Source organism: Columba livia, chromosome 26 (assembly GCF_036013475.1).
Source record: "Columba livia isolate bColLiv1 breed racing homer chromosome 26, bColLiv1.pat.W.v2, whole genome shotgun sequence".
In the NCBI taxonomy this organism is placed as follows: Eukaryota; Metazoa; Chordata; class Aves; order Columbiformes; family Columbidae; genus Columba; species Columba livia.
This window is the reverse complement of record NC_088627.1, coordinates 4,262,150-4,279,304: the sequence shown is the minus strand read 5'-3', so window position 1 is coordinate 4,279,304 and position 17,155 is coordinate 4,262,150. Positions and strand designations below refer to the sequence as shown.

Below are 17,155 nucleotides of genomic sequence, written 5' to 3'. Positions count from 1 at the left end.
AATCATGTCATTGTGTGCTGTGATGCCAGCAGCAATCCCAGCCTGGGTCAGGTGAAGCACTTGGAAGGTTCACATTAAAAGCTGGTTTGAGGGCAAACCACAGTTTGCTGAGCATTGTTGTATGTTTTTGAGGGGAAGATGAACACTGGCATGAGATTTGCTCAATGTATTTTCTTCTTTTCTATAGAATATTATGGGAAGGAGTCAGGATTTGATTCAGAAATATACAGAAGTAAGTCAATTCTTGCTATCATTATTTCTTTTATAGCCTGAAGCAACTTGATTGTTCTTTTTTCTGAGCTGTAGCTTTTCCTATTAGTCTGACTGCACCTGAAAAGTGCAAAGCTCAGGTACCACTCTAAACATATGACAATGAAAATGCTACAAGGAGGAAGGCTCTGGGAAGTCTCTTTATCACGCTGAATTTTACTCTTTTTTCATAGGATCCCTTAAGGCCAGAGAGGCAGATTTTGCTTTTCCACTGAAGCCCTTATTTTCAAGAGAAAAGGAGCCTTTCACCCTCTCCTGTTACTTCTCTTCTGATTTACTTGAACATCAACGAGACATTACCTGGTTCAGAGATGGTTTGTATGCAATAGATAAGTTTCTATACATATACCTATACGAACACACCATTTGAATTCATAGCTGTGATCTAATGTCCACAGAAGAGAATTAGGATCACAGAATCACAGAATCGACTGGGTTGGAAAAGACCTCCGAGATCATCAAGTCCAACCCTTGGTCCAACTCCAGTCCGTTTACTAGATCCAATCTCAGTTTAAAAACCTCCACCACCTCCCTGGGCAGCCATTCCAATGCCTGACCACTCTCTCTGCAAAGAATTGCTTTCTAATCTCCAGCCTCAATTTCCCCTGGCAGAGTTGAAGCCCATGGCCCCTTGTCCTATTGCTGACTGCCTGGGAGAAGAGCCCAATCCCCACCTGGCCAGAACTGCCCTTCAGGTAGTTCTAGTGGTTTTTGTGGCCAGAGTGCAGGACCCAGCACTTGGCCTTGTTGAACTTCATCCCATTGGAATCAGCCCATTTTTCCAGTCTATCCAGATGCCTCTGCAGAGCCCTCCTGCCTTCCAGCAGGTCGACACTCCCTCCCAACTTGGTGTCATCAGCAAATTTGCTGATGATGGTCTCAATCCCCTCATCTAAATCATCAATAAAGATGTTAAACAGGACTGGACCCACCACTGACCCCTGGGGAACACCACTAGAGACTGGCTGCCAGCCGGATGCAGCCCCATTCACCAGCACTCTATGGGCCTGGTCCTCCAGCCAGTTCTTAACCCAACAGAGAGGTTCAAGATCCTTGAGCTGCTCTTGGCTTTTCTCAAGCTACAGATGTTATTAGTTAATTTGTATGTTTTCCTCATTTGTAAAATGTTTTGGAGGAAATGACTTAGTCCTGAGTTCTTTACTCCTCCTCCTGCTTCCCAGGTGAGTTGCTGCAGAGCTCTGAATGTCGGGAACTGAAGTACCAAGACCAGGAGGCTTCTCTGACGGTGTCATGCGCTTACAAAGAAGATGAGGGATTCTACACCATCCGCGTCCCCTCGCTGGATGGATATAAAGAGCAGACCACTTACGTGTTCATTAGAGGTATACGCAGGATTCTGTCTTGCTTAGAACAAAAGCTGCTTTCCTAATACTTTGGCCTAAAGAAATTCACAACTTCATGCACAAGAAAACGTCTCCCAATTGTATGGATACAATTATCAAAATGTCCAAATCTCATTCTCAGTAGTGATTTAGGCAGTAGAAAATACGACTTGTATTACTGGGAAGTAGGCCCTTACACACTGAAAATGAAGCTATTGAGTGAAAATTTTGGTACAGAGAAGAAAACAAACCAAACCGCTTGGTGTTTCTCTAGATGCCGCAGCAGAAACAGCTGGTGCACCTGGAGCCCCACTCAACGTGAAATGCCACGATGTAAATAAAGACTGTTTGATGCTGTCTTGGGTAGCACCCAGTGACAACGGAGGCAGTCCCATCCTGGGATACTACATTGAAAGGTCTGTATATCAAAAAAACCTCATTATTGTGTTGTGGAAAAACCATGAAGGGACTCCATGGGCTGCGTTTCATTTCAGGTGTGTTGCTGGGTCCGAGGATTGGGTCCCATGCAATGAGAAGCCCGTAAAAACCTGCAGATACCCCGTCGTGGGCCTTGCTGAAGGACAGACGTACCAGTTCCGAGTAAAAGCTGTCAATAAAAACGGCATCAGTCACCCTTCAAAAACCAGTGATCCCGTTACAACGTACGATCCCAGCAAGGACAAGAGAGTGACAGGTTTGTACTAAAACCAGGAAAATGTGCTCCTTAAGCACAATGTGAGGCTGCAGGTAAAACTGAAAGCAGTTTGTCCACATTCTCCTCATTTGCACAAATATCATCGCAACACACTGCCATGCCCTGCCTTTGCTGAACCCGCCCTAATGCAGTTCTGGATGGAAAAAGATCAGAATACCAGTTATGACATTTCATTGTATGTGTGATGAAACGTATACAATTATCCATATAACAAAATGATACAGTCGCGGGCTCTTTTTTGACAAGCACCTTCTCTTGGTGGCTAACATTGCCCTGTTTGACATTACAGTTATTCCATACGACAAAGGCAGGACGATAGAAATTTTCAAGGATGACCTGGAAGGTAAGTGTGAGTTTATACTGAGCCATTCCCTCAGAGAGAAACGACTGCCATACAACAGTGAGATCTGTAATAACGTGACTCGGACAAAACACACTTGGGAAAATATATGGTGAAACATCACAGTAAGCTCCATAAGGAGCAGAATCTATCCTAAACAGCACAGCCTTTTACAATAATTTTGATTTGCCTGCATGTTCGCAAAGGGTTTAAGTCTCCTCCTTTATATTGAACAATCTTACTTTACAGTGGGAAAACATATTCCATTTTAAAACAACTCTTTTTCCTGCCACATTACAGCTATAACAGCCTATTCTGACTTCCCATAGGACATATCAAAATTCCCTTGCCACCCACCAATGTTCATGCAAGTGAGGTCAGAGAAGATTACGTGGCTTTGGCCTGGGATGAACCAGATCCAAGAGGCAGAGAGCCACTGCATTATTATGTGGAAAAGGTAAGAAAATAATATCACGTAGAAGGGAAATTGCAGACCAGAATAACTGATCTCTCAGCTGGTCTATAGCACAAATTAGGCTGTTCACTGTGTTGGCAACTGGAGAACTACAGCCCCACAAACGGTTCATCCAGCCCCTCTCCAGCTCCTCGGTTTACCTGAGCTGTGGTCCTGACTCTGGACACCAACTCAAGCAGTAACGATTAATAAAGAATAAACAAGTAAGTTTTACACCCCAGAACAGGAGAAGAGTTTTAGCTGGAAGACTCTCCCTGCTCTGTGGACCCTTCAGTGTGGAAAAGCTGTGAAGAACTGCACAGTCGTTCACTTTCCTATTCCCCACTAATCATTTTGCTGGTTAATTAGTATCTTCTACCAATCTCCTTTCGCACATACGCCTTTCCCACCTGCTGGACCATTCCTGCTGCAAAGGGGCCCTCTGTTGCCAAGGAAGACAAGCTTGGGTATATCAACAAGAAACACATAATTTACATTTTTGGTTTGCTTTCAGTTTGTTTGGGTTGTTTTATAAAAACTACTTTCCTTAAAGACCAGCCTTGTTATTGCTCAGGAGGGTTTTAAGCTTGATTTACAACATGAGTTGTAAATCATCACGTTTTTGTTACAGATGATTGTAGGCAGCAACTCCTGGCAAATGGTTAATCTGGATACGCCAGCTAATTCCCCAAGATTTGCACTCTTTGATCTCGTTAAAGGAAAATCGTACTGTTTCCGTGTGCGATCTGTTAACAAGTATGGAATCAGTGAGCCATCCCTGCCCAGCGAGCCCATAACTGCTGGAGCAACACTGGGTAATTATTTCATTAATATGCTCTATACAAATGATATGGAAAAGGAGATATACTATGAAAGTAACGTATGGGTTCCCCCGTCCCCCCTTTCCTTTAAACTTCATGGTATATGATTACGCAGCAGTTGCTTTGATGCCAGGAAGTCTCTTAAAGCCTTAAATCCTTGTTTAATTACTTTGCAGTTGGTCAGTGCAGTGTAAATCTAGCCGAGCAACACTGGGGGAATTAAATTTAATAAAATAAGAAACAGTTGAAGCCTGTATTTAATCCAAGCATGCATCCAGCACTGTGTAAGAGAGAGGTGACCCAGACCAGCGCTGGAAGGAACGGTAGGGCTGCCGAAGCCGCCTGTTTCTGGGGGTTTCACACAGAATAGCAGATTTGTTGTTTTCTTCCCAGACTGAGATGACAACACTAAGAGACGCAAAAGCTCATGTTTCCATTATGCAGAAAGATGAGCAATTTTTCTTTTATATATTTTCATATTAAAGCTGCCCTTGTGTCATTTTTTCTTATGAGGGAAGTGGGTCCCATTTCATAATGGAGTTACATGAGATTTACCAGATGAGTCTCGTTTCTCCCCTGCTTCAGAGAAGGTTCAGTAGGTGTTACTCTGTACAAAACAATGGGCTGTAAGAGAGAGAGAGACGAGATATGGCAAACCCCCAAAATACAGGCTGCAGACTGGGACAATGTCTATGGGATTTTGGCATGAACAAAGGTGAATGGAAAAGGTGAATACATCAAACAGGCCAACTCATTTATAATATTTTCTTCCTCACAAATTTTAAACCTCCCCACTTTGCTCTGCTTTTTTCTTTTCTCAGCTACTCTGCCTCCACCATCTCAGGTTTTAGCTTTCAGAGACACCAAGACATCTGTTGTTTTGCAATGGGATAAGTTAAAGGATGGTCTGGAGCCTCTCGGCTATTACATCTATTGTCGGGAGACAGGGACAGAAGAATGGGAAACTGTCAATAACAAGCCTGTGACATGTAACGAGTGAGTTCAGCTCTTACATTTGCTGAGGGAAGACAGGGTGCCAACGCAGATTCTTCTGTTCATGGCTGGAGTCGTATTTCAGATAAAAAAAGAGCTTCATGGCACAGCCGGGTTTGCACGCACACAAACCCCACAGCCTCTTGTAGAACTAAGTGTTGCTCAGACTCTCAGTTTTGCATCCCAAGCCGGACTGATGGCAAAGTCTGGGTGTATCTCAGAGACTTGGGCTCTGCAGAAGGTACCAGCAGAACCACGTTCCCCTTTATCACTTGCCTTCCAGTACAGTAAACTGGTGTCACTCATATATGATTTAGAAAACCCCTCTAGCTGTGGGGGTCACATGTCAAACAGAAAAAGCCCATTAAAAAGTCCTATTTATTCTACTGACAATGCCAGCCCGCGGTGTGACACCTCTCTACCTGATCTGGACCTACTGGATGATTTATTGGTGGCCGTTTTATGTGACACAGTACACTTTGATTTCTAACGGCAAATAATGATTTTGTAAGTAACAATGCCTTATTAAAATATATCGCTGTCTGTTCAAAAACCTGTTTACCTGTACTTTGAACAGTCAAACACAAAGTCATTAATTTGCTCTCCTAGATTTACTGTTCCTGGGCTGCAGCCTGGAAAAGAATACGTGTTTTGTGTGAAATCTGTCAGTGAGGCGGGACTAAGTGAGAGCTCACCAGAAACAGACCCTATCGTTGTCAGGCCAGCTGTTGGTAAGTAGTAACCTATACATACACATACACACAAAAATTAAATCCCTTAAAAATGTATCTATCACGTATAGCTGTTATTGCATGTAGTGGTAATAATGTTGAGCAGGCAAGCAAAGCAAAGCAACAGGGAACCGATTTTCTTGTACCCTGCAGCTTCTGCCATCAATTATACTTGTCAAGGGTGGACAGAGTTCATTAGGATTTTGGCTTAGCAGCATGTTCCATTTTCAGTATTCATTTAGCGCTGGTACAAGTGACCATTTTATACCAATTATGCTGGCATCTTGCAATCAGCATTGCAAATTTCTCCAGGGCAATTACAAAATCCTCCCAACCACATTAGCCAGTATCTAACCCTCCATCGCCTCCATTACATCGACGCGCTGTTTCTGTCCTTTCTATCAGACAAATCGTAAAGTAACATGCAAGAAACATCCTGAGACACATCCGTGACTTTTCCTCTGACTTCCAAATTAGAATCTGGTCATTTTCAAATACTATTACACTGCAAAAGTGGTATCAGGGGGCCTTAACACAAATCAAATCACATCTGCTGTGAGCAAACATATTTCCTTGGCCCAGTTTATCCCGTACCTACACCTCTCTCCCTGATCCCCCGATCCCAAACCCGCACTGAACAATAAATACCGTGTTTTCTCTCTCCTTTTGCAGCGTGTCCATCGGCACCGCACGGGTTTGTTCTTCTCAGCTGCGGGAAGACCGACATGACCATCGGCTGGAAACCCCCGAAGCGCAAGGGAGGAGCAAAGATTCTGGGTTATTTCCTCGATCAGCACGACCCGTCTGAACCAGACTGGCATGAAGTCAATATTCAGCCAATTCCTCAACGCGTTTACACGGTACTCAGTTCAGATATTATACCGTCCTTCTTTAAGCGTAGGTATAGCAGGGTTGAGCTGTTTCTCCTGTACTTCCCCTCAGCCCAAACTCTCTTCCCACCCTCACAAGACCAGGACCACGCAGGGCTGTACCATTAATAATAATCTGCTTGCATTTCTGAACCCAAAGGTCAGCAACCTGGAAGAAGGTCACCTGTACGAATTCCGGGCCTGTGCCATGAACATGGCTGGTGTCGGGGAAGTATCTGAACCCAGTGACTTGTTCAAATGTGAGGAATGGACAATGCCAGAACCAGGTATCTCTCCTGTAAAAACAGCCAGAAATATATTACCAGGTATACTAGTTATCTGCTCGCTCCTCTGTGAATCTGAGAGACTTCTGAATACTATAGGTCTGTACAAGGGTGGCTGCTGGTATAGAAAAGCACACGAACTCTTCTAGGGAAGCCTGATTCAGACGTAGTCTATTACTCCTGCGTTGCACAGATACAGCACTCAGGTATTTTTAGTGTTTCCAGACAATGAAGAACCTGTATTGAATATCTCAACGCCTTTGTACATTACACCAAAGCCAATAACATTAAACCAGCTGACACACACTAGCTTCTAAACCCACCTCTACAGTTAATGAGCACAGAAAGCATCCCCTAGGGACCCACTATTCACTTGTTACCTGAAAACTCGCTGGTTTCTGATCTCAGACTCAAAGTTGCGTTTTTGAATGTCGCTGTTTGACAGCCGACCCTTCTCCGAACAGGCCCCCCTTACGACGTGAGGTGCAGTGAAGTGAGAGACTCGTCCCTGCAGCTGCGTTGGGAAGCACCACAGTACACGGGAGCCGGTCCCGTTACAGGGTATTACGTGGAAATGTGTGAAGAAGGCTCAGAAGAATGGAAACAAATAACCCAGAGGCCCATAGCCACCACCCACATGAAGGTCTGTATATGCACCTGGTATCCAAGTGTTGCTTCTCATCCAGTCTGATGTTAATTAATTCATTGTTTCCTGCAGGTTTCAGGTCTGGAGACAGGGAAATGCTACATTTTCCGAGTAAAAGCGCTGAACAAGGCTGGAACTGGACCTCCCTCGCTGCCCTCAGACCCCGTGGTGGCTAAAACCAAACCCGGTACGAAATTCAGAGTGATGGGATTGTGCAAGTCAGTAAACACCGTGATGATTCTGGTAAAAAAATACTTCACAAAACATCAGCTGCATGTTTCATAGCAAGCAAGAACCTCAGTCAAAATAAAGATGAGCAAATCAAACCGCCAGATGAATTTACTCCAGCTGTACACTGGCTTTTTTTTCCTTTTTCCATTATTTTCTGAGTTCGATGCCCAGAAGCTGAGCCCTGATCTCTTGTGGTAAGGAATGTTTTGCGGATTGTTTTTTTAATCATACAGGCACAAATGAAATTGAACTTGGGGTCGATGAAGAGGGTTTCATTTATATGGCTTTTGAAGCTCCTGAAAAGAACGATTCCTCTGAATTTATCTGGTCCAAGGACTACGAAGGACCACCAGACGCTGACAGAGTTCAGATTGAAGAGAAAGGCAATAAGTGAGTAGATAATGTACACTGAGAACACTAATGAAGAAAACAATAACCACTGAGAAAAACGTGAAGCCAAATGTTTCCCTCTCCTCTCAACACACAGCTAAAATACATGTACACTACTGAACTTCTGCAAATCTCTGTCCCTGATTCTCAGCTTTGGTGTCTGTGAAATGGGACATTCAGTGCAGGTTTCAGGTCACAAAAGGGAAGCATCGGCCATCATATTGCTAATGTTTTGCCTTGTTCCTCAGTGTCACACATAAGCACTGTATCTGATATCCCAGGTGTATCAAATATATTGCATTCTGTTACAGAAAGCATACTTTTTGAGGAAAATATAATTTTTCTTCTTATTTTTATTTCTAAGATCTAAGCTTATACTGAAAGACCCATCGGAAAAGGATCTGGGTGTATATTCGGTGGAGGTCACAGATGTAGATGACGACATCTCTGCCAGCTGCACTTTAACAAAAGAAGGTAAAAACTAATAACTGACAAGAACAAAAATCTAATGTGCTATGATTTTCTAATATTAGATCTTTAGAGGAAAGTTCCTTGTAGAGGAATAGTAAGTGATGATGACTGTGGCATCGTTAGGAAGATGTTTCCCATTCACTGAAGGCTCAAGGGCAGCTTCTTTTACAGTCCCCTAAGGAAAGATTCCATTCTCCAGGAAGGGCATTTTTTCCATTACAGTTCAGATTTCACACACAGCTACATCACAATGATTTAAAACTTCTTTAACGTGTTTCTTGAATTGATATGACCAACATTTTTTCAGCCATAACTAAGAATTATCTCCACAACCTTTCCTAGTCCTCCCCACTACTGTTTTGTACTTATTTCTCTTCTTCTTCACATAAATAAAGCTCAGGAACAAATTAAATGAAATTAAAACCATTAGTTTGTTTTGGCCGAGCTGCACTAATCTACATGACTTGCTATTCTTTGCATTTCAGATCTGGACAAGTTATTGAAACGTAGCCACGAAATCAGGAACCCATGTAAGTTAAAGCAGTGAGAAGTCACTGTCACACGTCTGGACTTCACAGAATCAAAGAATCCCAGAATGTCAGGGGTGGGAAGGGACCTTGAAAGCTCATGCAGTGCAATCCCCCCATGGAGCAGGAACACCCAGATGAGGTTACACAGGAAGGTGTCCAGGCGGGTTGGAATGTCTGCAGAGAAGGAGACTCCACAACCCCCTGGGCAGCCTGGGCCAGGCTCTGCCACCCTCACCCCAAACAAGTTTCTTCTCATCTTTAAGTGGAACCTCCTGTGTTCCAGTTTGCACCCATTGCCCCTTGTCCTGTCACTGGTTGTCACCAGAAGAGTCTGGCTCCATCCTCCTGACACTCCCCCTTTAGATATCTGCAAAAATTAATGAGTCACCCCTCAGTGTCCTCTTGTCCAGCTCCAGAGCCCCAGCTCCCTCAGCCTTTCCTCACACGGGAGATGCTCCACTCCCTCCAGCATCTTGGTGGCTGCGCTGGACTCTCTCCAGCAGTTCCCTGTCTTTCTGGAACTGAGGGGCCACAACTGGACACAATATTCCAGGTGTGGTCTCCCCAGGGCAGAGCAGAGGGGCAGGAGAACCTCTCTGATCTACTGACCACCCCCTTCTAACCCACCCCAGGTACCACTGGCTTCCTGGCCACAAGGGCCCAGTGCTGGCTCATGGTCACCCTGCTGTCCCCAGGACCCCCAGGTCCCTTTCCCCTACACTGCTCTCTAATAGGTCATTCCCCAACTTACACTGGAACCTGGGGTTGTTCCTGCCCAGATACAAGACTCTACACTTGCCCTTGTTACATTGAATTCAATTTTTCCCTGCCCAGCTCTCCAGCCTGTCCAGGTCTCTGATGGCAGCACAGCTTCCAGCGTCACCACTCCTCCCAGCTTGGTGTCATCAGCAAACTTGCTGACAGTCACTCTATTCCCTTGTCCAAATCATTGATGAATACATTGAATAATACTGGCCCCAGTACTGACCCCTGAGGCATTGCACTAGATACAGGCCTCCAAGTGGACTCCGCCCCATTGACCACGACTCTCTGGCTTCTTCCCTTCAGCCAGTTTGCAGTCCACCTCACTTCGAAAGGGGAACCCTGACATAACCCTGTGGTTTGCCTGTGAATCCCCCTCCGTGGTTGTCTCTGTTTTCCAGTGATCAAGCTGATATCTGGCTGGAACATCGATGTTCTAGAGAAAGGAGAAGTGCGGCTGTGGCTGGAGGTTGAGAAGCTGTCACCGAACGCAGAGCTGCATTTAATCTTCAACGACAAGGAGCTGACAAGTACTCCAGTACGTTCTGGTTTGGTTTGAATTCTGACTTACTTTCCTCCTGCTGAACAGGGAGATGGAGCAAATAGGTACGTTCCCGTTTTGATGCGTGTTTTTGGAAGACTCTCAGGCTCGGTTTTCCCCACATAAACCGAAAGCCAAACCAATTCTCAGGTCCTAGTACCGAGCCAGGCTGCAGCACTGACACTGTTAGTACAAGCCAGTGCTATATTCCCCTGTGCCATGGCCAGCAAAACCTTCAGTGGTGACACTCAAAGAGAATGTCCCCTCCTCCCTATGTGGCTTCCCTATTCTCCACCTCCCCCGAGAGGCTCCACTGACCATCTTTCCCTTTTCTAAGGGAATTTCCTGACAACAAACCTCAGCCACGTGTAATTCAGCTGATACTAGAAACACCCCTGCGCAGGACCGAGAGCCTTCTCTTGGATGAATGAACTCATTTAAATGGATGCTAAAGCTATAAGCTTTCCACCCTGCCTCTTTGAACTAAATGCAGACAAACCTCATTAATTCTAAGAGCAGATGAAAGTCATTTATTTCTCAGTCTGAAGTACTGCAAATAAAACCGCATCATGTGTTGCAGTGCACTCCAACCCTCTGACACATTAAAAAAATGTTTTAGCCTCTTCCTTGTCTTCCCATATCAAGTTAATATTATAACATTTAAAAAGTATTTGGAATGACAGGACCGGAGGGGAGAACAGTTGAGAATGAAGAACAGGATCAATCATTGGCCTGTCAGTTAAATGCAGTGGAGCGATGCCAGGACAACAAAAAGAACAGATAGAACTAAGGGAGAGGACTAGGCCAAAGAATTTCAGAGCTGTTATTGCCATGTTGGGGATTTTTAAAGCAACATGTAGCAAACTTATTGAAGGCTTCATCTGTTGTAAGAACTGTCTTTTCCACACTGGAGAACTGACACCGTTATGCACGATTACAACGTGTTTGTCAAGCTCTTTGTAATGATAATATTTGCTTAGAGCAAACAAGGCAGTAAGGCATAATGACGGTATTCATGGTTCGGCATCTGGCAGGTTTCAGGGGTGTAGGTAGAAAAGGTTCAGCCATGCTCGCTTCATCTCAATAGAGTGGCAACATTACTCATCACTGCCCAAGTATGCAATTACATGCCACAGATGGGTTATTAAGTGGAACAGTTCTATTATACTACACATCATAGAGTTTCTGGTAAGGTGCAAGGTCTAGAATATCCAACAAGAATGAATGTTCTGTGTTACGTGGTTTTAACAGAAACTTCTTCCCAGAGAAAAGTTCTTTTGTAAGCAATTCTACTGTTCTACTTACACAAACAAATAACAGATGAACCCCAGAATACAGAATATCAGAGTGCTCTGGCTTCATTAGTGAGTCCTGTCAGACAAGGGCAGTATATAAGGATTCATACAGAACAGGACTGTAGCGTCTGAGTGTTGCAGAAGACGCTGTGCCAGGATTGGGTCTTGAAACTGTTCCGCTGTGGAAAAAAATGATTCAGTTTCTCATATTTGCTTTGTTTTACACAGACACATAAAATAAACTTCGTCAAAGGAAAAGGTCTCGTGGAACTGATAATCCAGAATTTCTGCGATGACGATAAAGGGACATACACAGCCCAGCTGCAAGACGGAAAAGCTAAAAATCAATTCACCCTCATTCTTGCGGATGAATGTAAGTGGAAATTCAGGATCAAATATAGACTGCCATGCCCAGTGGAAAGTTTTCTAGGCACTTCAGGCTCCAAAGTATTTCTGACAGTTATAATGGCACACTGAGAATGGGGAGAACAAATATTTATTCTATCACACATTCAAGTCCAGAACTCATGGAAGAAATTATCTGAATTTCTCTTTAACATAAATTGAAGCTTTTGATCTCATAAATAGGGTCCTTGATTATAAAAATGGTCCAAGGCAAAAGATCCAGTGGAATGCTTAGGGTTTTTTTTCAAATGTTTTACATATTATCTTGCTATGACAAACTGTCTGTGGGTGATACTACTGTGGGTGTCTATTCTAGGCCACCAGATCAGGGTGAGGAGGTTGATGAGGCCTCTGCAGACAGCTGAGAGCAGCCGCACAGTCACAGGCCCTGGTTGTGGTGGGGGATTTGAACTTCCCTGGTGTTTGTTGGAAGGACCGTTCAGCCAGCCACAGTCCAGGAGGTTCCTCCAGTGCCTTGAGGATAACTTTGTGATGCCAAGGGTGGAGGAGCCAACTAGAAGAGGAGCACTGCTGGACCTCATCCTCACTGACAAGGAGGGGCTGGTTGAAGCGGTAAAGGTTGAGGGCTGCCTTGGTTGCAGTGACCGTGAGATGGTGGAGTTCAGGATCTCATGGGGCAGGAGCAGGATAGCAAGCAGAATTGCAACCCTGGATTTCAGCAGAGCAAACTTTGGCCTTTTCAGGCAATTGGTTGGGGAAATCCCATGGGCAAGGCTGCTTGAAGGCAAAGGGTCCCAAGAGAGCTGGTCAGTGTTCAGGAACTGTTTGTACCGGTCACAAGATCAGAGCATCCCGACACGTAGGAAGCCAAGGAAGGGAGCCAGGAGACCTGCGTGGTTAAACAGGAACTGCTGGGTGTGCTCAAGTGGAAGAGGAGAGTTTCTAGATCATGGCAGGAGGGGCTGGCCACTTGGGGAGAATATCAGGCTGTTGTCAGAGGGTGTAGGGAGGCAACTAGGAAAGGAATAGGCACTTTATGGAGAAATTCAGCACACGCTGAGTTCAGGATATAGAATCAGTTTGATGAATTGTGCTCTAGAAGTGCCCATTTGTCTTTACTGACAATGAAGGAAGTAGAGATCACTAAAATTACATGTGGATGTCTAAAACTGAGGTAAATTTTATGTTCTCTGACTTCTGTGTTTCTTACTTTTTAAGTATTTTAATGTCAGCATTTCTAGCCTAACTTTTTGCACAGTCAGAATTTCTGTTTCATTCCCTAAATGCATAATGGTCAAGTCTTCAAAGACCTTTTTGTTTTAACTAAATAAATGTCAGGTTCTGAGCAACCAGTAGAATGAAAGAATGATGGTACTAACATGTTCAGGGTTCTTAGCAGGTACCAGAGGTAACTGATGCACTAGAGATGTACAAACAAGTATCACAGCTCTAACCATAACACCTTTCGTGATCAGTAATTTCTGACGTGTTACACTGAGAAAGAGTGGGGGTTTTTCTGACTTTGACCATTGCTGTCCCCACAGGTTTTGCTAAAGTTGCAGAGGAGGCTGCTGCAAAACGGAGAGAATGGAAGAAAAAGCAGGGTAAGATCAGCTGAAGGTTTATGACTCGCCACAATGATGCTGAGAGTAAGGCAAAACCACAGCAAAGCTGTTGCACTGCTGGGACTCAGCACTAGATGGAGGCATTTTCATAGGTAACACTTGAGAGATGCGGCAACGCTTTGCAAAGACGTTTTTCTTTTATAGGTCCACATTTCATAGAGAATTTGAAATGGAAGGTTACTGAGAACTGTGAAGTGCTCCTTACCTGCAAGGTACACACGGCCATGGGATGCAACTGTACAGTCCGAGTTCTTTTAGCATTAAATTTTAGATATACATTTTTAGGGAAGGGTATGAACAGTGCTCAGCCAAATGCTTATTTGCAGACCAATGAAAGTTAAGAGCCAGTATACCTTGGAAAGACATTTTAATAAAGAAGTTTCTAAGATTCTGCAGCAATTCTCTAACACATTCAGAAATAAAATGCATTTGGAACCCTGATTTCTAAATGTTGACTTTCAACAGGCAACAAACCTGAGAAAGGACACCAGCTTCCAATGGTTCTTCAATAAGAAAGCCCGAGCAGGTGGTGTGTTTGATCCACAGACTGGGATAGGAACGCTTTGTATTAAAAAGGTGAAAACATAAAACAACTCAGAGGCTTTGGTGATCACACAAAAATGCAAAAAAATACAGGTTGATCTTATTGATATTCCTTCTGTGCTTTGGGCAGCACCCACTTAATGAAAGATATTGAACGGACACTGGAAAAAGCGCAAAAGAAGAAACCATTTAACATTGTAGTCAGATCTGAATTAGGAGGAAGATTATTTTAACAGTGAGTGGCTGTTAAGAGTTTAACATGTCCTGAGTGGCTAAAAGGAAAGTGGGGGCTTTTCAGGTTTCCTGATCAGGACTGGCTGCCTATTCTGAATGAAATTTTATGGATTTTATGGCTTGACCTATAGAGAGGGCCAGAGAAGCAGATATAACAATAAACCCCTTGATATGTTAAATTTCTGTTGGGCAGGGGGTGGGTGTGTTTGGTTTTGTGTTGTTTTCAAATAAATATTGCACATGTACATATGTATTTGGTAGATAACCAAAGCAGATGAGGGCCAATACAAAGCAGTTGTTTCAGATGACCGAGGCGAGGACTACACCCAACTTGATCTCACAAAGGGAGGTAAGAGAACCTTGTATCAGGTAATAACACATATTCACACCCCTGCCTGGGATGCATTTTGGATTTAAAACCAAATTTAATACCTCTCTGCCACATTGTTAATGACCACAGGACCTATTACAGCAATAAAAACTCACATACAAAGTTACTGGTCAATTCTAGGCTGAATTACAACAACAGAACAGTTGTTAAAGACAACATCAAGTGGAAAAACAATTATATGTCACTGCAGATTCATATTTCACTTTTCAGTGTTGTGAATACACTCTGGAAATTGAAATACAAATGTGCAGTTCTGACATTCTAATGTCATTTACATATGTAGTCATTAACCAAGCTACAACCGCATTATAAATTCTGTCAAGCACCAGAGTTAACAGCTCAGTAATGTTTCGGTCACTTCAACTCAGCATCAATCTGAAGATTCTGCTTCCCAAGATTAAATCCTACCCTGACGTCTGGAACCTATCACTTAAACCTGACACAGAAATCTGCTTTCCGTGAGGCAGTCTGTTGCACACATTGAGTGCTAAGAAAGATAGAAGCATCTAAATTTAGTAAGAAATGCCCAGCAAGTAAAAATAAGTGAGTCAGTGGCAAAAACTCCACTTCCAGTAAGCTTTGCAATAGAAAAAGACGACAGATTTACTACTAGATATAAAACATCCTAAATATAAGAAAATTAAGTGGGTAGATCAGATGTGATTTGCTAAATATTGTATTTATAGACACTTAAATCTTTATGTCTTGGCAGCCTTTGAAGACCTCCTGAAGGAGCTGTGTCGGCTCAGTGGTACGTCATTGTCCCCCCACTCACACCATAATAACGAGGGGGATATATGGACACCCCAAGCAGAGCAAACTGCTCACGAGCTGTCCCTGGGTTTGGATCAATGGGTCAATATTTACCACCTCAAGTACAATACCACCCATTTACTGTTCCTTTCGTGTTAGAAGCACCTTCAAACTGTCAAGGAAGATGGTCAGTAAATAAACCAAGAGACATAAAACCCTCCGCACTTACAAACCAGCTCTGTGACCTTTATGTGCCAGCAGCTTGCTGCTTGGCACAGCACTTGCTGGGGGAATGCGGGCAATTTTTACTATTTCTGTCCATGAGACGTGTATTCCAGACCCAAGTCTCTACAGGAGAAGCTGACATTTTTCTCCCGGCTGCTGCCTAAAAGATACAGGGTCTTAAGGAGGTAGAATACCATCCAGCTTTCAGCTAGCCACATTCTCCAGAATGAAATGTTACTATGTTGCTTGGGATTTTTGTTTGTGTAACATGTAAAATTCTGCATCCTTGAACGTCCTCCTCAATTTCAGTCTTTTCATTATACTATTAGCTCTTTCTGCTACACCTCTGAAAATTCAGCCTACTGAAGAAGGCATCAAGATCTACACGGATGTGAAGTACTACTCAGACTACATGAAAACAACCTGGTATCACAAGTAGGTTCCCAGAAGATGTTTGTGAGGCTTCCAATCCCTAACATTCTGTGATTCAGTGAGTTTGTAGAGCTTTGGGGTCCCGTCTGAAAGCACAGCCAGATGCCCCATGAGACTTTCAGAAGTGACTGAGCACACAACTCTCCATGAAACCAACAGCGAGGTCCTGACTCTCACTGGTTATTCTAACCAGCATAGGTCTAAAAAACGTTAGCGTTCTAATTTACACGGCTCTGCTAAATACTATTGAAATTATATCGTTTGTTTACTTAGGGAGAAAAAACTGGAAAGCCGTGACCGACTAAAAGCTGGAAGCACAATGAATCAGATCTGGCTTCACATCCTGAACCCAACAGATGCAGATAAGGGAAAATACACCCTGGAGTTATTTGATGGGAACAAGTCTTACAAACTGTCAACTGACTTGTCTGGACAAGGTAAGCTGAGTCACACAATAATTCCATAGGAATGAGAGGTACCTGAGCTGCTTTCCAAGATTAAATCTACTAAGTCAAATAAAATAAATGGCAACTTTCCCTAAAACAATTCCATTCCTTGCAGCCTTTGAAGACGCCCTGGCTGAGCACAGAAGGCTAAAGTAAGTTCCTGCCTAAATATTTTCACAGCTAAATCTATTTGAGTGTCACATGCTGTATTGAGAATACAAAGCCTAATAAATAAAACCACTATAATTTTTTCTCTCTCACTTTCAGGGAAGCAGCAGTAGCAGAAAAGTGTAAGTAAATTGATTTCCTTCCTTCTGTGAAATGCAGCCAAGTGGTGCCCTGGTAAGTAAAACTGAGAGGTCATGTTTGTTCATTCCCAGGTCGTGCCAGGGTTGTCCAAGGTCTGCCAGATGTTGCCACCATCATGGAGGACAAGGTAACATTGAGTAACTGT

The 17,155-nt window shown here is 43.6% G+C and overlaps 2 protein-coding genes across 10 annotated transcripts in view; one reads left to right on the top strand and one right to left on the bottom strand.

Annotated features, from left to right (window-relative positions):
* Positions 1-17,155, bottom strand: part of GRHL3 (grainyhead like transcription factor 3) — a 111,031-nt gene that overhangs the window by 84,992 nt on the left and 8,884 nt on the right. The window lies entirely within an intron of this gene.
* MYOM3 (myomesin 3) overlaps positions 1-17,155 on the top strand; it is a 29,669-nt gene that overhangs the window by 10,813 nt on the left and 1,701 nt on the right. The window contains exons 9-37 of the mRNA XM_065041784.1: positions 188-232; positions 444-584; positions 1,452-1,613; positions 1,888-2,029; positions 2,108-2,307; positions 2,618-2,671; positions 2,998-3,125; positions 3,754-3,937; positions 4,765-4,939; positions 5,546-5,667; positions 6,340-6,527; positions 6,697-6,823; positions 7,285-7,463; positions 7,539-7,653; positions 7,931-8,087; positions 8,452-8,561; positions 9,044-9,088; positions 10,252-10,388; positions 11,915-12,059; positions 13,597-13,656; positions 13,822-13,889; positions 14,143-14,253; positions 14,716-14,803; positions 15,558-15,596; positions 16,153-16,258; positions 16,529-16,692; positions 16,817-16,853; positions 16,969-16,991; positions 17,082-17,137. Coding sequence (XP_064897856.1) covers positions 188-232; positions 444-584; positions 1,452-1,613; positions 1,888-2,029; positions 2,108-2,307; positions 2,618-2,671; positions 2,998-3,125; positions 3,754-3,937; positions 4,765-4,939; positions 5,546-5,667; positions 6,340-6,527; positions 6,697-6,823; positions 7,285-7,463; positions 7,539-7,653; positions 7,931-8,087; positions 8,452-8,561; positions 9,044-9,088; positions 10,252-10,388; positions 11,915-12,059; positions 13,597-13,656; positions 13,822-13,889; positions 14,143-14,253; positions 14,716-14,803; positions 15,558-15,596; positions 16,153-16,258; positions 16,529-16,692; positions 16,817-16,853; positions 16,969-16,991; positions 17,082-17,137 — 3,308 coding nt within the window. The remainder of the gene's footprint in view (positions 1-187; positions 233-443; positions 585-1,451; positions 1,614-1,887; positions 2,030-2,107; positions 2,308-2,617; positions 2,672-2,997; positions 3,126-3,753; positions 3,938-4,764; positions 4,940-5,545; positions 5,668-6,339; positions 6,528-6,696; positions 6,824-7,284; positions 7,464-7,538; positions 7,654-7,930; positions 8,088-8,451; positions 8,562-9,043; positions 9,089-10,251; positions 10,389-11,914; positions 12,060-13,596; positions 13,657-13,821; positions 13,890-14,142; positions 14,254-14,715; positions 14,804-15,557; positions 15,597-16,152; positions 16,259-16,528; positions 16,693-16,816; positions 16,854-16,968; positions 16,992-17,081; positions 17,138-17,155) is intronic.